This window comes from Chaetodon trifascialis, chromosome 5, assembly GCF_039877785.1.
Source record: "Chaetodon trifascialis isolate fChaTrf1 chromosome 5, fChaTrf1.hap1, whole genome shotgun sequence".
NCBI lineage: Eukaryota > Metazoa > Chordata > Actinopteri > Chaetodontiformes > Chaetodontidae > Chaetodon > Chaetodon trifascialis.
The window spans coordinates 24,127,499-24,149,471 of record NC_092060.1 but is presented as its reverse complement, the minus strand read 5'-3'; the positions used below and the strand labels follow the sequence as shown (position 1 = coordinate 24,149,471).

Here is a 21,973-nt window from a genome sequence, read left to right as displayed (position 1 = left end):
AACTGCACTGCCTCAACATGTTTACCAAATACAGCAGTGGATCTGAATCAAGGCATAGTCGCAGAGAAACCCTGGATAGATAGATAGATGGCAAGAGCCGGAGCTGTGGCCCCCGCTGGCTGTGAAGAGGCCTGTTTGCACTGTGAAAGCTCCCAGCAGTCACCAAAGCCCGGGGCTATGGGGGGTAGAGAGAGAGAGAGAGAGAGAGAGAGAGAGAGAGAGAGAGAGAGAGAGAGAGAGAGAGAGAGAGAGAGAGAGAGAGAGAGAGAGAGAGAGAGAGAGAGAGAGAGAGAGAGGGTATTGAATAGAATGAGAGAGGGGGTAGCGATGGAAGAGATGGATGAGGTTATAGAGTTTAGGAAGTGAGAGAAAAGTCTAAGCAATTATTTAATATAATGAGGAATTTAATGAGTGTTTAAAGTGACTAGAAAATACATTAAATAAAAAGAGAGCGGGAGATAATGGCCATTTGAGTTTGTTTGATTCAGGGATTTCGGGGGGGGGGGTTCATATTTACAGTGTGGTACTGTGGTTTGTGTGTGTGTGGGAGAGAGGATGAACGGGTGTTTTATCATGTAGTACTACTCAGCACTCAGCAGTGCTGGTCCTCCCAAGGTCATGCATGGTGCTGGAATGAGAGCTATTTCCTCCCTCGCTCTGACCAAGTGTGAGCAGGAGAAATGTCTGGAATCTCTGCTGCTCTCCAAAAACGCCACTCCGCTGCACAACTCATTAGCCTCTCCAGATTTCATCATTTTGTACAAGCGAACATCATGCCTGTGTAATTAAACGCGCCGTCTCTGAGTCACACTTTGTTTGCGGGGGTTTCTGCTCAAATGAAATCTTATAAAAGGCGAGTCTGAAGGCCAGAATACTGTCGAGTAGCACCTACAGGCAAGTGTGCTACTTATGATTACATCTGAGTTAGGCTGTGCTGAAGCCTCAGAGTACTTTTCGCTGTTGTTGAATTCCAATTTCTCAGCTATGCACCATTGATTTTGTATTGACGTGTAAGTGCAACGGCCTGCAGGCAAATCCTATTATGGAAAGCTAATGTTTTACCAGCTCACATAAGGCACTGTGAGCAGGATTTGAGTTTCACCTTACGGGTCTTACCGCGCTGCTTCATCAGATTAGGTTTCACGCTGTAATCTGACGATGAAGATAAGAAGATACAGAACTTGAGCGATGGATTGTGTTAAGTCGTGGGCTGTGTTTGCTTCTCCGCGGCTGCAAAAAACGAAGCGTATCATCCTTGAATTTAGTTTGAACAATGGAAGCACACAGGAAGTGCTTTTATCTTCACACAGCTAACTTCTGCTCGCAGCATGTTGTTTATGCCACAACATGCTGTAAGCAGAAACCACAACTTTAGACGTTTAGCTCACTGTAATCCTTAACAATCAGACAATATAGTTTACAATAAGTGTTCTCTGATTAGTTCCGAATACTGGGACAATCTGTGCGAGCTGAGACCCCATGCAAACAAAACTAAAACAACATGTACAGTAACATGTTGCATAGTTACAGTAACGTGGCTGTGTGTATACTCTCCCACACTCTGCTCGGCTGCTGTGCGATACATGCAGGAGGAAGCATGTGCAAGCTGGTTTAAAAATAGCTCATAAGTATGCTGTATTAAAAAGACTGTTTGTTAAGTAAAAGGGAGGCATTCTGCTCAACATTTATTAAGTACCTCAAATTTAGATCAAGATACTCCCAAAATCTAACTAACTATAGATACAGATTAAATACAGTTTCTGAATACTTGTTTTCTGTTCTAGCCGAACCCTGAACACAGCAGCACACTGGAGCATGAACCAGAACTGCATGTAAGCACTGTGTACATTATTTCCCCATGCATGCACACTGGCTCGTTCGCCCTGAGAGTCTGTTCAAAGAAAAATCACCTCATTTGCAGGATCGGGCTTCATCTTTTCAGACAGGGGTTTGCTTTTCGATGACAAAAGAGGAAGATCATCCATCTACATTTGTGCGAGGAGGTTTACTGCACGCTTTTTTTCCAGCACCTTCCTGTTTCTTATTCATATTGTTCACTTATACTTGCACTACCAGTGTTGGGAAAGTTCACTTTCTACATGAATTAGTTCAAAGTTCAGTTCACAAATTTTAAAATGAACTAGTTCAGTTCATAGTTCAGTATTCAAAATTTTGAACTAAGTCCACCGTTCCAAAAATGAGCTAGTTCATCGTCTTTTTTTCCCATTTGTTGCTGCGAGCTATTATTTTTCAAAATTATTGCCACAGCCCATATAGAACCACAGACAGCAATTATTTTATCAGTGTTAACACTGTAACAATGCATCAGATTTCATCTTCATATCCAATTTTGAATCCTTATTCAACCAGGGTTTACATTAGCATTAAGGGGACAGCATTTCCCCATTGTTACTGTGTCCATTCAGTCCACACGAGTAGCAGCTGCAGCTTTCACCCCATGTGACTGAAGTGCGGATTTTCTTTTTGAAAGCCGGTGGGCAAAGTCTGCACAGAAATGTAAGATTTTTCCCATCCTCACTGACCTTGTCATAAAACTTGTTTAAATGATCATACGACACCTCTTTGCTGCTTTGTTGCCTCCATGCTGCTTTCTGTTTTGATGACGCATGCGGCGGTGCTACCCTGGTGGCTGGTGTTGCCAGATTGGGTGTTTTTTTCCGCTACATATTAAGGCCTGTTTACGGTGTGTTTTAGCCGGGTTTTCAGATTTCTGTAGAAATGTGGCACCCTATTGAACGAAGTTAAACTGAGAGAGCGTGCCGTTCACAGACACCAGAATGAAGGAGTCCACAGAAACGTTCATCAGGCAGTTATACAGTACGCTCAGTTCATGTTCGCCCAAAATATTAACGAGTTCATGAACTATCGTTCAATGAACGCGTTCAGGCACAACACTGGGTACTACAGCATGGTCCTCACCTTCTGGTCACTGAGCTGCTCTACCAGGGCAGATATAAGCAAAAAAAAAAAAAAAGAAAAAGCTGAAAATAACAACCAGTAAGTGGCCAAAGTTAACACATTTCCAGGCAACAACAACAATCTTAACAGTGATGTCAAATTTCAAGCTTCCAAGGTCAGAGAGAAGTGGCGTCTGGCTAAACCATTTTGCAGCAATGCTTGACAGCCAGGCAAGAGGAAATCAATTGATTTCAGAAGAAACAGAGATTCAAATGACTCCCAACAACAGGAGCTTTGATGAGTGATGCAACCACAAGACATGCTGTATTTTCAAAAGGGGCTGGGGGGTTTCATAGAACAGGAAACACTTTTTCTTTTCCATCATTGTGAAAGCTAAACGCAACATGTTCACACCTTTTTCTCTGAAGACTGTCATAAGGCATTCTGGGAAACATGAACTCACTGACACTGCTGAAGTAAGAAGACGAGGCAAATCACAGAGTTTCATTACAAAAACACGAGTGGAAAGCACTGAAAATCAAAGATTAATGATGCTCGTAGTTCAAGGATCTTTCCCTTGATTCAGTTCACTCGTAGGCCACGAAATGGTATCTGCTGAGGGAAGAGTCTTACTCAGTTTCCCTGCACAGAGTTTCCAAACTCATTTGCGGCTTTGGCGGGGCCAAACTTCTGTCCACAAGTCTGATTCTCAGGGATCCTTGGCATTCAAAGTATTGTAGAGACCGTACAATGCTGATTTTGACATGAGCGGTTTAATGATTTCTCATGATGTTAGCCCATGCAACTGGACCAAAGTCTCAAAGTGAGGGAGTGCCAACAGTACATGCAGCTGGAAGTCTGACTCACAAAAAAGATGGATACTTTGAGTGAAATGACAGAGGTGTTTGCTTATGAGAGATGTCAGCCTGCACATCTCCGATGGAAACAAATCCAGATTGAGTGATGGGTACAGTCAGCATCAGCAGAATAACTCTGCACTTATTTCATCTACTGTGTTTTAGAGGCCTGTCGAAACGGTGCATGTCACAGAGACCCAATTACATACACTGCTTCAGATTTTCCTCTGTATCTCCATCTGTCTGTCTCTCAGATGTCTAGGGTCTCGGTCAGTATGTCTGTAAATGATCTGGAATGATTAACTCTTCAGTTACCTGAAAGGACAGACAAACCCAAGCAGACTGCAGTGACAGGAAATGGTTAAGGAGAATGAATCGACCACTGCTCCTGCTAAAGCCGAACAAAGGCCCACCAGTGAGATCTATCTACCTTGTTAAATGCTACTTATCCTCCTGTAGGGTCTGGCAGCACTCTCAGGGTAATGATTTAACCTGAAGAGGTTCAATAATTTAATAAAACATCCCGTAGAAAGGTTGAAGGGGGGTGCTCACTCGTACTCTCTGACAGATTTCGGGTGTTGGCTGTCTCTCATGTCACAGCTCTTCTACCTTACATAAAGTGGCATACCCTTACCCAATGGTCTACTGACTAATCAGCTATGAAATATCACATTTTTGTTGCATTTCCATTGTACAGACAGCACCTCCCTGATCCATTCCCCCAATTACAGCCTCTTTCAAATTGTGAGCAAACTCCATTAAAAAGTCAGTAATAATTTAATGAAAACAATTAAATCTTTTAAAGTAATAAGGCGAAAAAACAGCTGTGAAACATGACCTCTCACCACAGGAACTGACTCCACAGCAGACAGCCAGCTGCTGCGGGAAATTCTTCTTCCCCCCTCCATGCTTATTGTCACGGTTGTCCTAGTAACTGCATCAGTCCGGAGCAGAGATATTATGGGATGGCAAGGGAGCAACAGCATGTCTTAGTGCAGTTTTAGATTTTTAGGTGACAACAACTGATGAAATGGTGAAAAAATATAACCAAGCAAACTGTCTCCACGCCCGCAGGTCTAATAATACACAGCAGAGAACAGTTTGATTTATTTCCAGCACAAGATTTGTCATTTCTGTGAGGGAGACTGAAGCTGTGTAGGTGTTTCATCACGACATGGAAATCAGACTGATAAAACACACCGTCTCCGACAAAGAAAGCTACTTTCTGTCCACGTCCGTCTGCTTCATCACCACTTTTGTTCTGCCAATCTGACACCTTTCCTTCCATTTCTTTGGGGTGTGTGTGTGCATAGGCATCAGACCACCCATCATGAACGGGCCTATGCACCCGCGCCCCCTGGTGGCGCTGCTGGACGGGCGCGACTGCACTGTGGAGATGCCCATCCTGAAAGACGTAGCAACTGTAGCCTTCTGTGATGCTCAGTCCACACAGGAGATCCATGAGAAGGTAACACACTCAACTAAATCATGTACACACACACACACACACACACACACACACACACACACACACACACACACACACACACACACACTGTAAGTAACACCATATCCTGCACTATAAATATTTCCATGTTGATGTATAAACGGATGACATTTTGCAAAAATAATTAGTTTGCCTTGGTTTATACTTTCGCCCTGCAATCGGCTGGCGACCGGTTCAGGGTGTACCCCGCCTCTCGCCCATTGTAGCTGGGATAGGCTCCAGTCCCCCGCAACCCCGAAAGGGATAGGCGGTATAGATAATGGATGGATGGATGGTTTATACTTTCTGTGCATTCAGTCACTGAAATAGAGATGGAACGAAGCCAAATATTTGACTTAATGCTTCAAAACATCCCTTCAGACATCTTAAATGTCAAAGATGTAAAGTTAATGTTTTTTTTTTTAAGTATATTTAACCATTAAACTTTCTGAGATACAAGTGATCTCTGATCTGTCAAAATGACCATTAATGCTGCATTCACCTTGTATTGTTTAGAGTCGGACATATCAGGAATTTCTTGTGACAATATCCAAATGCAAAAAACAATAAAAGTAGCTAATTTAGGCTGTTTATATTATGTGAATACCAGTACAGCAGTGGGGGCATCTGTCTTGCAATGATGTATGAAAGCTTTATATTTCCTGTTTAAGCCAGTCCACTGCCATTACATGAATGCAGCATTAAAACAATACTGGCTGTGCATTAAGGAGGTGCAAAACATGAAAAAACACCACAAGAAAGAAGCGGAAGAAGAAGAGGTCAGGGGAAAAACGGGAAAAGAAAATTAGAGAAGAGCACAGGGGGCAAACTTAAAATGTGGGTCAGGCTCAGATCTTGCCACAGCCACTATGGATTGTAAATGGGTTTGTATGTCTGGCAGGGTTAGGTCTCGTTCTGGGTGTCTGCCAGGCACACTCTCTCTGAGAGCGCGCTCAGTAGGCCACAGCGTGGGAGAAACAGATGGCTCTCCCTCGCTCACTATCTATCTCCTGCTCTCTCTCTCTCTCTCTCTCTGGCTCTCTAGTAAGCAGCCACCTCATTGTGTAATTAAAAGGGCTTCTTTATTGTAATTAAACCGCATGTCGTTTTCATCCTCACTCACACACATGAAGAGGAGGGCTGGCAACATTAGAAAAAGATTGTGAGATTAACTGAGAACCAATTAAAAGGTGACTGAACTGGTTCTCACACATATATCCGCATCCCATATAAAAGTCAAGCGATGTGCTTTTGAGTCGTGTCACTTTTCAGCCAAGACAATAAGCCGTCGTCCTGATTAGCAACCAGCGAGAATCCCATAAGATTCCCGCTGATATTAAGCAGTTGTGTCAAATGCAGAGGCACCTTATCTCAATTCCTGTGGTTATAAAAGCTTAATTTCCATGGTAACATTCAGGAAAAGCAGCCCCTCCATGCAGACAGGGATATTAAAAAAAACAGGATATGAGAATGATATAAACAGCACATCCTGGAAAAAAAAAAACAACCCTAAACTGAGATGCTGAGTTCATGGAAACACTGTGAAGTGAACTCTGCGAACTGCGGTCGCTTACACTCAGAGATCTCTGCGAAACCGTGCTTGACTTGTGCTCACGACAACAGCATCCATGGCTGTGTGAGCATAGAGGTTAAGTAAGGGCTGTAAAGGTTTAGATATCTTGCGCACACACACACACACACACACACACACACATCAAATGCACCACTAGCGGTCAGTGATTGAAAAACCTGTCCGTGCATCCAGGTACTGAATGAAGCTGTCGGAGCTCTGATGTACCACACCATCACTCTGATGAGAGAAGACCTGGAGAAGTTTAAAGCGCTGCGCATCATCGTCCGCATCGGTAGCGGCTACGACAACATTGACATCAAATCTGCCGGGGAACTGGGTGAGAACACACACACACACACACACACACACACACACACACACACACACACACACACACACACAGGAAGTGGGAGTCTGTGTTGGTCATGTATTGCACTGCTCTTTTCTTCCTGTATGACGAAATATGACATGTGCTTACAGAAGCTTTAACAGACCAATTTCAACCAATAATATCGTGACATCATGTCCATTCTGTCTTTTCGATAGGAAGCACTGACTTGGTGCATGCGATTTTTTTTCTTGTAAAGCACTTTGAGCTGCAAATATTGTATGAAAGCTGCCACACAAATGAAGTTTACTGTTATTATTATCCACCCATCAATCTGCGACTTCACAGAGCTGAGATTCATCAGTTAGCTAGCTAGCAGGAGCATCGGTGTGTCTTCGGGTGTTCGCTGTGTGTTCGTAGGTCTGTTCTGGCTTTCAAGTATAAGATAAAAGGGAAATACTCAAGTGTACGGGTACCTAAGAAGTGTGCTTCAGTACAGTACTTGAGTAAATGTACTTCGCTACATTCCACCACTGCTCAATATCTAATTTGACCAAAGTGCCAATCTCCCAAAAACTTTCTTTCTGCTGCCAGTAGGTATTGCCATGTTTGCAACCAGTCAGTAATATCTGTACTAAAAACGTGAAGTAAAGCATTTTATACTTGAAACTCGTGTCTGTCCTGCAGCACCCAGAGCTTTACCAACATCCCCTATCTTCTTCCACTGAGAGGCTCTGCCATTTTAAAGTTGCCAGGCGTGTTTGTAGAGGAAAGTGCTGACGCCGCGCCTCGACTCTGCACTTCTCCACCAAAATAGCTTTCACTGAACTTCATCTGTCTCCTCGAATGGCCCCAAAAAGCTATTACTAATCCTTATCTGCTCTCTGGTCCAACAGGCATAGCTGTATGCAATATGCCGGCGGCCTCAGTGGAGGAGACGGCGGACTCCACACTCTGTCACATCCTCACCTTGTACCGACGCACCACCTGGCTGCACCAGGTCCGTATCCTCGTGTGGCTGATAACGGGGGCCGCAATAAAGTGGATTTAAGTGAACTAACTCCAAATGTATTGGTTAGAGGCGTACGTTCAGCCATCACAATTCTAGTTTCAACAGTTACTAACAGCTGTCTACTGACAAAGCAAAATTGAAATGTTTCGTTTTCTTTAGAATGTCGCTGTATTTGAAAGACGATGTAAGATAGAGAAGGTACAGTAAAATGATTTGTTCCTCAAATCAGCCATAAGCAACAATGATTATTTAGACTTTTCATGATCACAGTATCTGAAAGGATCTAGACTTTGGTCATTAAGTGCAGACATTATGATATGTACCTGGTTTCTGTCAAGCTGTCATGTTCTTACTCTCTGTGCGATATTTTCCATGTAATAAGGAATTGTTATTCACACCAGGCTCTCCGGGAGGGCACACGGGTTCAGAGCGTGGAGCAGATCCGAGAGGTGGCGTCAGGAGCCGCGAGGATCAGAGGAGAGACACTGGGACTTATAGGGCTTGGTGAGTAACAACACACACATCACACATGCCTCTGAATGCAAGCTACTTCGCATAGCATACAAACACGACGAAGAGTCTGCAGCCAATGCTAGCAGCTCTGCAAGGGACAGCAGTGCGTCGAGCTCAGTGGTAACATCAACATGCTGATACACTCACAATCCTGAGAGACACGATTGTTTGCACCAAATTTCACATTTCCGACATTTCACTCGGAAACAAACATTTCAGCTAGCTGGTGGCGCTGAAATTCATCCTCTGAGGAGCACGCATGCTAAATTTCATGGCAATCCATGCGATATTTTTTATTTATTATTTCGGTCTACACCAGGACTGACTGACTATTCGATGTGTCTGATCTGGTGTGGTCTGCTGGTTTAGGTAGTGGCTGAGGAACAGAGCTCAAGTTTTTAATCAAAGGATTTTTTCTCTCTTTTCCATTTTCATTTAGGGAAGTTTTGTCCTTAGCTCAGCTAAATTGGCTTCCTGCAGACTTCCTGCCAATAAAATATAAGCGGATTAACCCGAAGCAGAATGCAAATCTCTTCCCTGTACAGTCTGGAAGCTTTTTCACTAATAATGACCAGATGTGTGTAACCAGAGAATTATGTAATTTGTCAAAAAAGGACTCAGAACAAATGTTAACTGTTGTGTTTTTTTAATGTTCCATCTGAGTGTGTATTCATGTGCATGTGTGTGTTAATGCACATGCACCTCCATGCCTGTGGGAATTTGTGTGTTTCTAGGTCGAGTGGGCCAGGCGGTCGCCCTGCGAGCCAAGGCCTTTGGCTTCAATGTGATCTTCTATGACCCTTATTTGGCTGACGGTGTAGAGAGATCCCTGGGACTGCAAAGGGTCACCACACTACAGGTAGCGCACACACACACAGAAATCGGCAACCTTCCCACTGCGTACAGCGCTCATGTGTTGTATTGGTATGATTATGAAAAACTCAGAAGCAGCCCCTCCTTACGTGTACAGCTCTAAGTCCAGCTCGTAGAGTGATCACTCCAGTGCTTTTCCTGGGACAGCTAACACACTCTAACAGGAATATAGCGGTGAGGCCATAAAAGAAGTGAAAGCCCATCGATTTCCACTGTTTATTTCCTAAAAAGAAAAAGCAATATCCTAAATGGTGACATTTAGAATATTGCTACACCTATTACTTTACAACAGAGCAGCCCAAAGTGGACAACAGTGGGCTGTGTGCTCCGACCAGGGATGGAGGTCCAGGGCTCGTTTTTGCTCCCGACGGCGACACTTTTTATTCAGTTTCTCTGCATGCAACGCCGGTGTCAGCACGTCTCCCACGACAGTGACAGATGTGACTGCGGAACGATTTCAGCCACTGAGAACACAGCAGCAGCATGGACTTAAGTCCATTCAGACTAAATCTTGCTTCCACTGGGGAAAGAAAATCCATTGTGTCCCTTTCTCTTTGCTGACAAAACACTGCTTTCCCCGCCATCCACCATGGCAAAATGTGTATTTACTGTTGTGCTGCTTTTGCGTGCAGCAAAGGAGCGACGCCCTCTTGTGCTCATTAACAGTAACTGTCATAATGTCAGTGATGAAAAACAAAAATCTACTTAAAATTCTCTGAAACAGATTTGGTTCACAGATGATCTGAAACGTGATTTGGTTGAACGCAGTGCGGTTTTGATCCCAGTGCGAGTCCGTGTGAAGCTCCTGCAGCAGTGAGTATACAAACAGAGGACTGGGATTTATCTTTCTTTGCATCTTTCTCCTCAGGACCTGCTCTTCCACTCCGACTGCGTCTCTCTGCACTGCAGCCTCAACGAACACAACCACCACCTGATCAACGACTTCACCATCAAACAGGTAGAGGGGACTGCGGCACACACATACACTCACTTGAATGATTTATTTATCCCCACATCAACTACTACATCCCATGGTCATGAATATTAAAGAAGCAGATACCCAGGGAAGCCCGCTACCTACATACGGATGAATGAGCTTCTTCACTGCGTGCACCGCATATGACGACTGATACACACACTGTCGTTCATCTCCGGCTGGTTTTAAAACCAGAGCTGCACTCTTTGAGCATGTCTGACCTTGCCAGAGGAGAGCAAGTGAAAAGAAAACGTCCCTACAGGGATCAATAAAATATAAAACATTTATTATTAGAGAGGTGTCACTAGGAGTCTCTGCACCCAGAGCAAGAAACAAGTTGAATGAAACAACAAGTGTTCAGGTGGAAAGCTTCACCTTATGAGTAAATCACAGACTGGACGTGTGTTTATGTGCTTTAAAGATGCGACAGGGGGCGTTCCTGGTGAACACGGCCAGGGGGGGTCTGGTGGATGAGAAGGCCCTGGCTCAGGCCCTGAAGGAGGGGAGGATACGTGGAGCCGCTCTGGATGTCCATGAGACAGAGCCTTTCAGGTAACACTCACTGACTTTTTGAAAAGGTTTATTTCACTTTAATGTTGTTCTTGAACTAACTGTTATCTGTTAAGCATGATTTCCAGCACTTGTGAATGTATATCAGTATTTGTATGTAAAAATTTACTCTGACAGAAAACTAAATTACTGTAATTTTCTATAATTGTTCATTGAATATCTCTGAGTTTGAGTCACACAAATCAACCAATCTTAAGACATTACATTTGGATATGGGAAAATGTGCGATAGGCGTTCTTTTCTTTCGTTTTATACACTAAACGATCAATTGCATCATGTAAAAAATAATGACAAACTTAGCCAGCAATAAATACAGTGAACTGTCGCAGCTGGAACTGATTGCATTCTGCATGCACGTGTCAGCTTCAGTCAGGGTCCACTGAAGGACGCTCCCAATCTGATCTGCACTCCACATGCCGCCTGGTACAGCGAACAGGCATCGCTGGAGATGAGAGAGGAGGCAGCCAGGGAGATCCGAAGGGCTATCACAGGTAGTGCGCGCGCGCACACACACACACACACACACACACACACACACACACACACACACACACACACACACACACACACACACACACACACACACACTCGCATAGTCATGGAGACACACATGCACTGATGGGAAACATGACCCCTTTTTAAAATGTAAACACGAGTCTAAAAACAGCTATTTTTAGGTGTCCTGCTGCAGTCGAGCAGTCATCCATCCTTCCTATTCTTTCAGCACAGAGGGTGTTGAAGGCTGTTCATGCACTGCCTCCTTCATTCTTTCCTTCCTTCTAACCTTCTCCTCCTCTCTGTCTTCATTTTCCTGTCCCGCAGTTTCCCCCGCGGCACTGCCTTTTTACCTTTGTCCTGTTTAATCTGGTCTAACTTTAGTCTCTGTAGAAAACAGGTCAGTGAGGGAAAAAATAAATCACACCTGCTTTGAAATGCAGTGCGGTGACACTAACAAGATCCCAGGTGTGAACTGTAGCACACTGGACCGTTCACTCTTTATATATTTCACATCTCTCTCGCTCTCCTTCTCGTGCTCTGTTTTCCAGGTCGTATCCCGGACAGTCTGAAGAACTGTGTGAATAAGGAGTTCCTCACCCAGAACAACCACTGGGCGGGAGTTGACCCAGCCACCGTCCACCCCGAGCTCAACGGGGCTTATAGGTAATAACTGACATCAGGATAAAGAAACCTGTAGTGGTCAGTACAGTTCATTTTTTTCACCCATCCTAAACCTTGGAAAAGTGATTGATAGTTTTTACCAAATGTCTTGATAATACAGATGTAAACAGCTGCTGCTAGAAAGGTACTAATGACAGCAGATGTCTTTCTAATGTAATTACTGATATATGGAGCATGTCACTGCTGCGCTGCAATTACACTGTGCTGCTGCTGCTGAAAATACACAACATAAGAAATGTGGAGCGTCAGTCTGTAATTACACTGATGGGTCGACAGCGCTTCTGTTTGCACAGATCTCAGCCAGCTCATAATGCATTCATCAGATTAGTGTTGTTAGCAGCAAGTGACTGCAGAATTCAACAGAGCTGCAACAACACACTGAGCTCTGGACATTTAACTGCTTGCTGTCACTCAGTCTGAAGGGATCTGTAGGACCAGTGTGAGGACTGGCCAAGGCCTTGGATGGATTAGCATTGGCAACATGAAGTTTGATCCATTAATGATCCACTTTTTTGTCACTGTGCTAAAACACTGAAGCTATGTAAATGTCAGTACAGCTGAAACCATTAGTCAATTTAACGGTTAATCTGCAGCCAATAATTGTTATTTTCCAAGTTGAACTGCCAAATATTCCATCTTGCCCACTGTTAGGATTTGCTTTTTCCCTGGACAATGGAAAATCTGCGGGGTGTGGAACCGTTGTTGGACAATACAAGCAATCTTAACATGTCACCTTTGGCTCTGGGACATTTTTCACTAATATCTGACATTTAATAGCTGACTAACTGCTTGATTAAGAACATAATCAACAGGGTCATCAACAACGATAAGAATTATTATTCGCAGGTCTACATTTCAGTGTGTTGTTGTTCTGATGACAAATTAAATCTCATCTTTCCTCCCAAAATAGACTGTGCTTCTCTCTCTATTATTACATGGAATTCTACAGATTGCATCCAAAAAATACTCTGAAAACCATCACTGGAAACACGTGATGCAGGCTGTATGTAATTAAAGGTGAACTCCACTGGTCTCACAGATGGGAGGCCTGCTCCTCAGCCCGTGAAAACAGCAGCATAATGAAGTGTGTGACTCTGGAGAGAGCTGTCTAATCCCTGAACATGTCATAAGGCTGTGTTAATACTGGCCTGGAGACTACAACTTTTAATAGAAACCTGTGGTTAAACATCAAGTCCCTCAACTTTATGGAGGTGCAGTATTATGTGGTACTAGTATGTACTACAGTGCTGCCTCACCAAAGTATTCTGTTAGTGTAACTTTTTATCTGTCAGTGTTCAATTGGCCTCCTTTTGCACTGTGTTGTCATGTAATAACTGTTGTTCCAGTTGTTCTTTGACGACTCAGTTTTGTGTCTCCCTCTCTCAGGTATCCCCCAGGAGTGGTGAGCTTGCCAGCCGGCGGCCTCCCACCACCCGTTGAAGGCATTGTGCCCAGCGCCGTACCCATCACACACACCCTCCCGCCCGCAGTCACGCACCCTCCTCATGCCCCGTCCCCCGGACAAAATACAGTCAAGCCACCAGACGGCGACAGAGAGCAGCATCCGAACGACCAACTGTAGCCACACACACACAAGCACACTCACACACACATACACGCTTGCCTGTGTTGTCTGGTGACCCGAGGAGGTCGGCATGGCAACCGGGATCATAGCGATATGTTCCCCAGTGACAAGTTGTTATCAGACAGGTTCACAGAGCGTCAGATCGACAGGTTGAGGTCCCAATAACTATTGATTCACAACTCTCTGGCAACTGGTTCCCAGCAGCCAGCTCACACTCCAAAGAGGAGGAAGAGGATGAAGACCATAAAGAGGAGGATGAGGAGGAGTGGATAGCTGTAGGTGCTCTAACCAAAGAGCAAGACAATTGTCCTCTGCTCCAAACGGAAGTCCGGAGAAAAGACGTGTGTAGGTTTATCGTCACATAACAACTACAGTTTAGTCGACTTTGAAGCAGTTTTCTCTGCCAGAAGTAAAAAAAAAATATTATCTGTTGATTTGGGAAGAAAAAAAATACTGAATCCAATTCTGCTGTCTTAGACTGTAGTGTGTCCAAAGTTAGAGGGGCCCGTTTCTTGTCATTCTCTCTTTTTCTGTGTCCTTTCCTTAGTTTGATGTACAAGCAAAAGTAGTAGGTTATGAAATGAATGTAACCTGTCTGTGTACAGTTTTTAGACTTACGGCAAGAAGATACTGATATTTGTATTCCAGTCTTAAGAAAAACAAGGGTTATGTGATCTCTCTATGTAGCCAAACCGGTTTGAGAATACAATATCTGTTTTGTTTTTTTTAAATGTGTCCCCAAAATTAACAAGCCCCGTAAAAAAAAAAAAAAAGAGGCAGCTTTTTGCACACCATCTCAGGAAATTAATTTTCTGCAGTTGGTATATTATTTTTTAAGATTTTTAGGTTTAAAAATTTCCTTTTAATGCCACTTAGTGCTTTTGTTTTTCTACCTGCTTGCCTTTTTGTGTCCCGCTACATTAGAGAAAGAACTTTAACGAGAGCTAAAGTCGTTCTAATGTGTGCTTTTGTTTGTTATGTTTAAGGGGCATGTGATTTTGCTCTTGGGACTTGTGTAAATGTTTGACCCAGACCGAGGGGGTTGTGGGACGAAAGGCTGTAGGGAGGTGGCACAATGGTATGCTTGGCTGGGACGCCTTCATCCCTAACGGCGAGTATAAAAATATTGTGGTTGGGTTAATTACTTTGAAGGACAAAGCAGGTTGTGGACGAGGCCATGCACTGACAGTCTGTGGCAGCTTACAGTTTGAGAAAGCGTCACATAAAAGGTTATTATCTTTGTCTTCTTCATGTCTAATGATCCAGTACTTCCACTGTTACACGCATTAATTGTCCAGGTCATGGAGCAGGATCAGTTGAGAGCACCAAGGTTTACAAATTATGCACAGCATTGGTGAATCAGTGTGTTGCTACATGCTGCTGTGTCAGTGTTTTACTGAAGTTGCCCTTCTAGCTAAGGATCTGCTGAGAAACTGCATTAACAAGCTTCGTATATCAGTTACTGAACTAATCTGCTTCCTGCCAAAGCTACTTTTAATTCCTCTTTGAAGTTAAATTCACTTGTACACGTGACATCCAGTTAAGGACAGCTAACGCCGACTGACTACGAGGAACACTTGTGTTCTTGAACTGAATCTTCATATTTTTGCTCCCAAATGGTCAAACCGACCTTTTTCTTAAAAAAAACAAAACTTTCAGGATTGTCAGTTTGATTAACTTTCTAAAAGAGGAACGACCTGCTTGTGAGTGCAACAAACTGTGGTTTTACAGCGCGAGAGACCGTATATGCACAATAAAGACGTTTCGTGATAGCATGTGAGAACGTACTGATTTCTCCAGTGTAGTATCCCTTTAACATTTCACGATGGGTCCTTCCTGAGTATACCGTTCAGCCACCCTCTGTGGCCTCTGTGTCTATGTGTACATATGGTGTTCTGCCTGCCTGTGTCAATGTGACTTGGTTGTATCTGTGTCTAAAAAAGCAGCACTGGGAGGAGGGGTGGTGGCTCATACTCTCCACAAGGCATCATTGCTAAGACTGCCATCTAAATACGCAACCGAACACTATGTAGAAGAACCTACAAACGCTTGGAACGTCAGATCTAAGCCAGCAAACTGACAGTAATCTGCTTTTACCGGTTACATTCCCACAACGTAAACAAGCAGTTAAATATCTGAAACTCTTCTCCTGTCGGAGTATTTATTACTGATTCCAGTTCATGTGTTGTTGATGTTAGCCGGACAGCGAAGTGACGGTGCTTTCTGGATCCCCTTCTACCAGCAGCTGAGTAGTTAAAAACAGTTCACTGTTGCCTACCTGGTCTTCTTCATGGTGAGGTAGTAAGAGTAGCGATCAGGGATGGAAATTTCACTCACCTTTAGTGAGTATTTTACAGCCCAGGCTGGTGCTGAGCTTTCACTGGCCAGAATCTGACGGGGGCGTCTAGTACAGAAGGTACTGAGGTGACATTTACAGATCATCTTCAGACTAGAGCCCCCAAACCCCAACAGGAATGCTGGAATACTTCGAATTTTACTCTTAATCCTTCCTCACCAGATGCCTGCCGATACGTGGAGGAGAAACTCTTTGCTAATACGTAATAATAGAAACCGTAAGCATTCCTCATTCAAACCGACGGGTGCCACAAATCAAAACAGCACACTCGCTTTTCAAGTGTCGAGGTGCTCCTTGAAATTCCATCCCTGGTGGTAACACACAGTCCACTGTTGCCTACCTTGGTCCCCTTTATGGTAAAGTAGTAGGCGTAGCAATATACAGTATACATATTCTATATTCTACAGTAAATATCATTATTTTTGGTCAAAACTGACAACCTGACAAAGATATGTTTGTGACTGTATGCATTTGTATGAATTATTTTAAAAGGAAATAAACTGTGGAAAGGTGAAGTTTGTGTTTGTACATACTGTGTTTTAATCCTCACAACACTGTAAACTATTTTGGTAGCTGGTATACAAGAAACGGTTTCGTACCGACGGGAAATGTCAAACAAGAGACGAGAACAAATATGAGTCCAACTGAGCTGCTGATTAAAATCTGGAAACAAAGGCAAAAGCTGACGACCTCCTACTACTTGTTTTGATTGAGCTGATGTTTCTGGAGCCGTTTCGCCACCCACCGCAATTTGTTAAAACATTTTCCAGCCCTGAATCAGTGAGTTAAAGCTGATTAGGTTGTCAGCATGAAATGAAACAGCAGCCATTTAGATGATTGATTAATCGCTCATTTCTCAAGCAAAGATGAACAAAACTGATGCGAGTGATCAAAAAGTTTAAATTGCAGCTTTTTCCGTTTGTCCTACATTCAAGTAAATTTAATATCTTTGTGGTTCAGACAAAACAAGACATATGAAGACGTCACTTTAGACTCTATGAAGTTGTGGTGGCCATGTTTCACTATTTTCTGATGTTAACATGAAATGAAATTAACAGTTAGTTGCAGCAGCTCAATGTCTTCAAAAATCATTAAATTAAGCATGCATACTGACTCTGATTTTGCTTAATTTTGTCACCTCTTCAGCGTAAACACAGTGTGCACTGAAGCACTGGAGTTTGCATCCATCAACTCTGAATATAAAGTTACGGGTTGATTCCAATAGATGTCACTAGAACAGCTGCAACAGTCAGGCTGCGGAGAAAGAAACGCAAACCAGCTGTGACAACTGAATCTGCGGCGGCTCTGCTGCTTGTATCTGCTTTCCAGTTTTATTCCTTTCTGCAATAAATCTGTGTTCATCTTTGTGTGTTCCTCAAGACATATACGGCGCACCTGTGTCACATTATTGCAGCGGTTGTCAACACAAGTTATGGACTGCTCGAACAGAAAGCCAAGAGTCGTCAAATCATACAAGATCATACAATAAGTACAACATCCGTAATACAGAACGCTGATCAATAACGTGTGATATGAAATATATTCACACTGCTTTTGTTTGCACTGTGGATTATTATTATACATTGTCAACACAATACCCATTCTGTCAATGATTTAAAGGCCTCGAGGTGAATCCAATGGAATCCAAAATGCTGAAATTATTGGACTGAACACAGGAGAACTCAAGTTCTCTTCCAGTTTCACAAACATCTTTACCGTCTGATACTTGCGCTGAGGAAATCAATCGGATGTGGTCTGATTCTAGCTAGAAAAGCAAATGTCTTGTTTCAGTCAGCAGAAAGAAAATGATGTGTCCTGCACGTATGACGATGTATTTCCACTCAACACAGAATGGAGAGCCACCATCAGAAGACTCAACGAGAGAGAGATATCTCAGTAAATACAGATTAGATTATGCAGTTTTATCGATTATCATAGTGACTGTAAAGGAAATAAAAGTGGAAATAAGATGCATTTTCAAAATTCAAGAACCTACTGAGCTGTTTAAAGTTGCTGCCCTTGTCTTTTGGAGGAACAGAAATGTCTGTCAGCTGTATTGCTGCCAATCATGTGAGACCTCATCTTGAACCGACTTTAGTTGAATTCTGTCACGGGACACAGAAAAACCTCGACTACATCACTTTGTCTTTGTTTTTCTCTCAATCTACCTCTCTTTTGCTCTCTTCATAAACCCGAATCCCTCCATCACACTCTCTTTCTCTCTTTGTCCCTTCCTCTTTGCTCTCTGGTTCATCCATTCGAGGTTACGGCCACTGGAACAGGCTCTCCAGCAGCTGGAAACTCACAATGGTTTAATCTAAACCTCAGGAAACAGGATGGGAACCAGATGTATTAAAAAAAAAAAAAGAAACAGGCAGAGGGCACGTTTTGCTCAGCATGCACGGACCTCCAAAGGGCACTGTGCAAAGGGGAAGAGAGATTTTCATGAGGCTGCTGGAACTTTTAGAGGGGAATAATGTCTGCTTAAACCTCAAGACCGGCGTTAGCACCGACCACGATTGGGCTTAAATTCAAAGGTTAGAGACATTGTTCAAAACCCTCAATATGTTCTAAGCAGACATATCTTCCTTTCCCTCTCCTGAATATGGACTAAGCTCGAAGATTTAAGAGATGCTGGCTACTTGGAAGAGGTGGAAAATTCAGGGAAAGGACAGGTGAATGACGAACACTCTCCGCTCCTTCAGGAAATACCATCAAGCTGCCCTTGGGCAAGGCACTTAACATTAATCCGTGTTCGAGTATAATCCTGTTTTACAGGGTTCAAGTGGGAGAGTGAGGTTTTTTTCCTTGTTAAAGCCTTGGCTGTCAGACAGACAGCATGAGGCATGAGGGGAACAGAACTCTGTAAGGTTAAATAAAGAAACTTGCGAATGGACAGAGCACAAGAGAGGCCTGTTCCAAACAGTGGACCTCTGGAAAGCTGATGGATGGTGGAAAAAAAGGGTCTGACGGTAAAATTTATTTTTAACTCATTTTAACCTTTTTGTCATTTCCACTTAAAACATAAAACACAGTCTTTGTTTCTAGAGATTGTCTTAGGTTATTGTTTTGATCCACTTACAAGATGCTTGAAAGCATGAACGTCTGTATCTGAAGTTTGGTCGATGCAAATATTGAGAAACTATTTAACTGTTTAAAAAGTCTCAAAAAAGTCTCAGCATCAGGTACAATTAGTAAGACTCGATTATGCCGGCAAGTTGGCTATTAGCATGTTTACATGCAACATAATGACCCTTCAACTGACTTTTACTGAGGATCTCATTGCAGCAGATTAGGATTAAGAAAGATTTTGACGAGACATCTGCATAATCTATAGATCCTTCCCTTATTGTTTGCAGGCAAGGACCTGAAGAGAGGCGAGCTGGTATGAGCTAATGTTGCTCCCAAGGGTCAGACACTCTGACCCTACTTACTTTTGTCTCTTGCAGCGACAGCATCCAACATCCCTCTATACAGTGATCATCTTACTGTCCACAAATCCCTTGAAAGACCAAAGTGAGTCTGTGCCACAGAAAGCGTTGGTGGTTTCAGTGTTTTCATGGGATTAAGAATATTTCCAGCCTTGTCCCTTAAGAACTATTTCATTGTCATCTTTGATCAGATGAACAAATACTCTAATTGAAACCAGCATTAGCTTTAATACTTATTTATATCCTGTGATGAAATCTGTATTGGCAAAACAGCCACAAGCCTTAATGAAGACAGTTAACATGCGATGAGATCGATCCAGTGGTCACTTTCTGGGCATTTAAACTATAAAACTTTCCTCTTTAGTAATGAATTTTTCCAAATTTATACATCAACATCTTTTAAATTCAGTGCCCTTTAGGATAAATTCTGTTGTGTCTTTCCAAATTATTCTGCGCTCTAAATGCCCTCTTTATTGCTTTTGCCTTACATTAGCACACTGGGTATTGACAAGCACATCAATATAATAAGTAGATAATCTAATAACGTCTATTTGGGTGGAAAGTTAAGACAAAGCAGTTACATGCAATGGATGCAGGTGCCTCGATTTCTTTATAAAAGGAACAACAAAGGGAAATGACAGTTTGACAGTTTCTCCGCCGACCTGTCGACCTCTGCTGAATCTGCAGCTGCTCCCAGTTCAGTGAGTTTCATACAAAATCATACGATGACAAATTTCAGACCACACACTTTGATAACTTGTGACATGCTTAACTCCTCGATGTGTCAGATTTTTCCACTGTGCTGAAAGAAGTGACAAAGGCGTACAGTAAATGTGTGTTTGCATGAAGTGGGTCCAGGCTTTAACAGATGAACTGGTTGATGATGGACATGGAGGAAATGGGTGGACTCTCACACTTCCTCTTTGCATCTCCTTTTCCTCTCCCTCTGCTCCTCTCACCTCTCTGTGGTTTCTTTCTCCTGACATTTTCGTCCTCTGCTTCATATTCTGCCCTGCTCTCCCCTCGACTGGGCCCAGTCCAAATAAAGCCTAACAAAGGATTATTATCCACAAAAATGTGGTGGAATACAGTGGCCGCCCTAACACTGAGAAGGTGAGGCACCCTGCCGAGATGAGTTCCCCACCAAATGCAGGATTTCCATTAGCATTTATTTAAGTGGCAGGTTTCAGTATCCAGTGGGTCCACATACTGTTTCACAGGTCCCTTCCACCCTGCCAAGAAAAATGTCTGCTGGTTAATAAACACCAGACACGTGCTTGTAAATGCTGGCTGCTGCCTGACAAGTGCCAACTCCATTGGCTGCTTGTGCTGGTGACCATTATTTTGTTGGTGGAAAGCAAATGCTATATTGTCTGAACTGATCAATTTTTACAATAATAAGTGGCCGCCACTGTGTCACACGTGTAGAAAATGTGTCGTTGTCTTACAGCCAAGCTCCATCATCAAAATGGATTGTAAAATATCAACAACAGATGGGAGTAAGCTTGAAAACACACTCTTATTTTAGCGCTGACTAGTTTTTGCTGCAACCGTTGCCAAGATGCTGATACGGGGTTACAGCAGAAAGCTCCTGCGAGAGACTGTCCATTTGCAAGAGAGATTTAAACCCTCTGACTGCATCTGTCGGCCATAACGCCAAACACGCAGGGTTTTGTTGATTTTATGCCTCTGAATGCCTCAGTCAATATTTGGTGGTTTTAATAAGTCAGAAAGACGAGCTCTAACTCCAGAGCTGGGTCTGCTGAAGGAGATTATATTGTTATCTCTGGCCTAATGGTTTTGTTAGACCCGTACGATGCTGGAAGACACCGTCCAATAGTTTAAAATAAACAGACTGCTGGACAGACCCTGCGCTGCTGGAGAAACCGCAAGGAATCGAATGAGAGGACAAAGCTTATGAGAAAGACAGCTAAAGATACAAGCAGAAAGGAGGGAGAGAAGACAGAGGAAGAGAAGGAGGAAAATTACAAGAGGATGGAGAATGATTAAGATGAAGAGTGAAAGGCTGCTTTAATACTGCAGAAAAAAACCTATAAATCAGCTTTTTTCAATCACTATGTTTACATTTTTCAGTGGGAGTCCCGGTCACGTTTTCTAATTTTCCCTCAACGTGTTGTGTTGTGTGTTTTGTGTGTGTGTGTGTGTGTGTGTGTGAGTGTGTGGGGGTGTTTATTAGTGTTTCCCAAACAAGTCTGTGAAGGTGGTGACCCACTTTCTGCAGCCAGCTCTCTGGGGGTTTCTGAGGGAGGAGCTGACACTTGACAGATGCCATGTGGTTCACATAAACACACACA

The 21,973-nt window shown here is 43.1% G+C and overlaps 1 protein-coding gene across 2 annotated transcripts in view; it reads left to right on the top strand.

The window, feature by feature from the left end:
* LOC139331097 (C-terminal-binding protein 1) overlaps positions 1-16,745 on the top strand; it is a 29,044-nt gene extending 12,299 nt beyond the window's left edge. For both annotated transcript variants that reach the window (XM_070962409.1, XM_070962408.1), the window contains exons 2-11: positions 5,090-5,244; positions 7,028-7,172; positions 8,060-8,163; positions 8,577-8,679; positions 9,423-9,547; positions 10,430-10,519; positions 10,959-11,089; positions 11,471-11,598; positions 12,154-12,268; positions 13,673-16,745. In XM_070962409.1, coding sequence (XP_070818510.1) covers positions 5,090-5,244; positions 7,028-7,172; positions 8,060-8,163; positions 8,577-8,679; positions 9,423-9,547; positions 10,430-10,519; positions 10,959-11,089; positions 11,471-11,598; positions 12,154-12,268; positions 13,673-13,868 — 1,292 coding nt within the window. In that variant the 3' untranslated portion in view covers positions 13,869-16,745. The remainder of the gene's footprint in view (positions 1-5,089; positions 5,245-7,027; positions 7,173-8,059; positions 8,164-8,576; positions 8,680-9,422; positions 9,548-10,429; positions 10,520-10,958; positions 11,090-11,470; positions 11,599-12,153; positions 12,269-13,672) is intronic.
* The last annotated feature ends 5,228 nt before the right edge of the window (positions 16,746-21,973 follow it).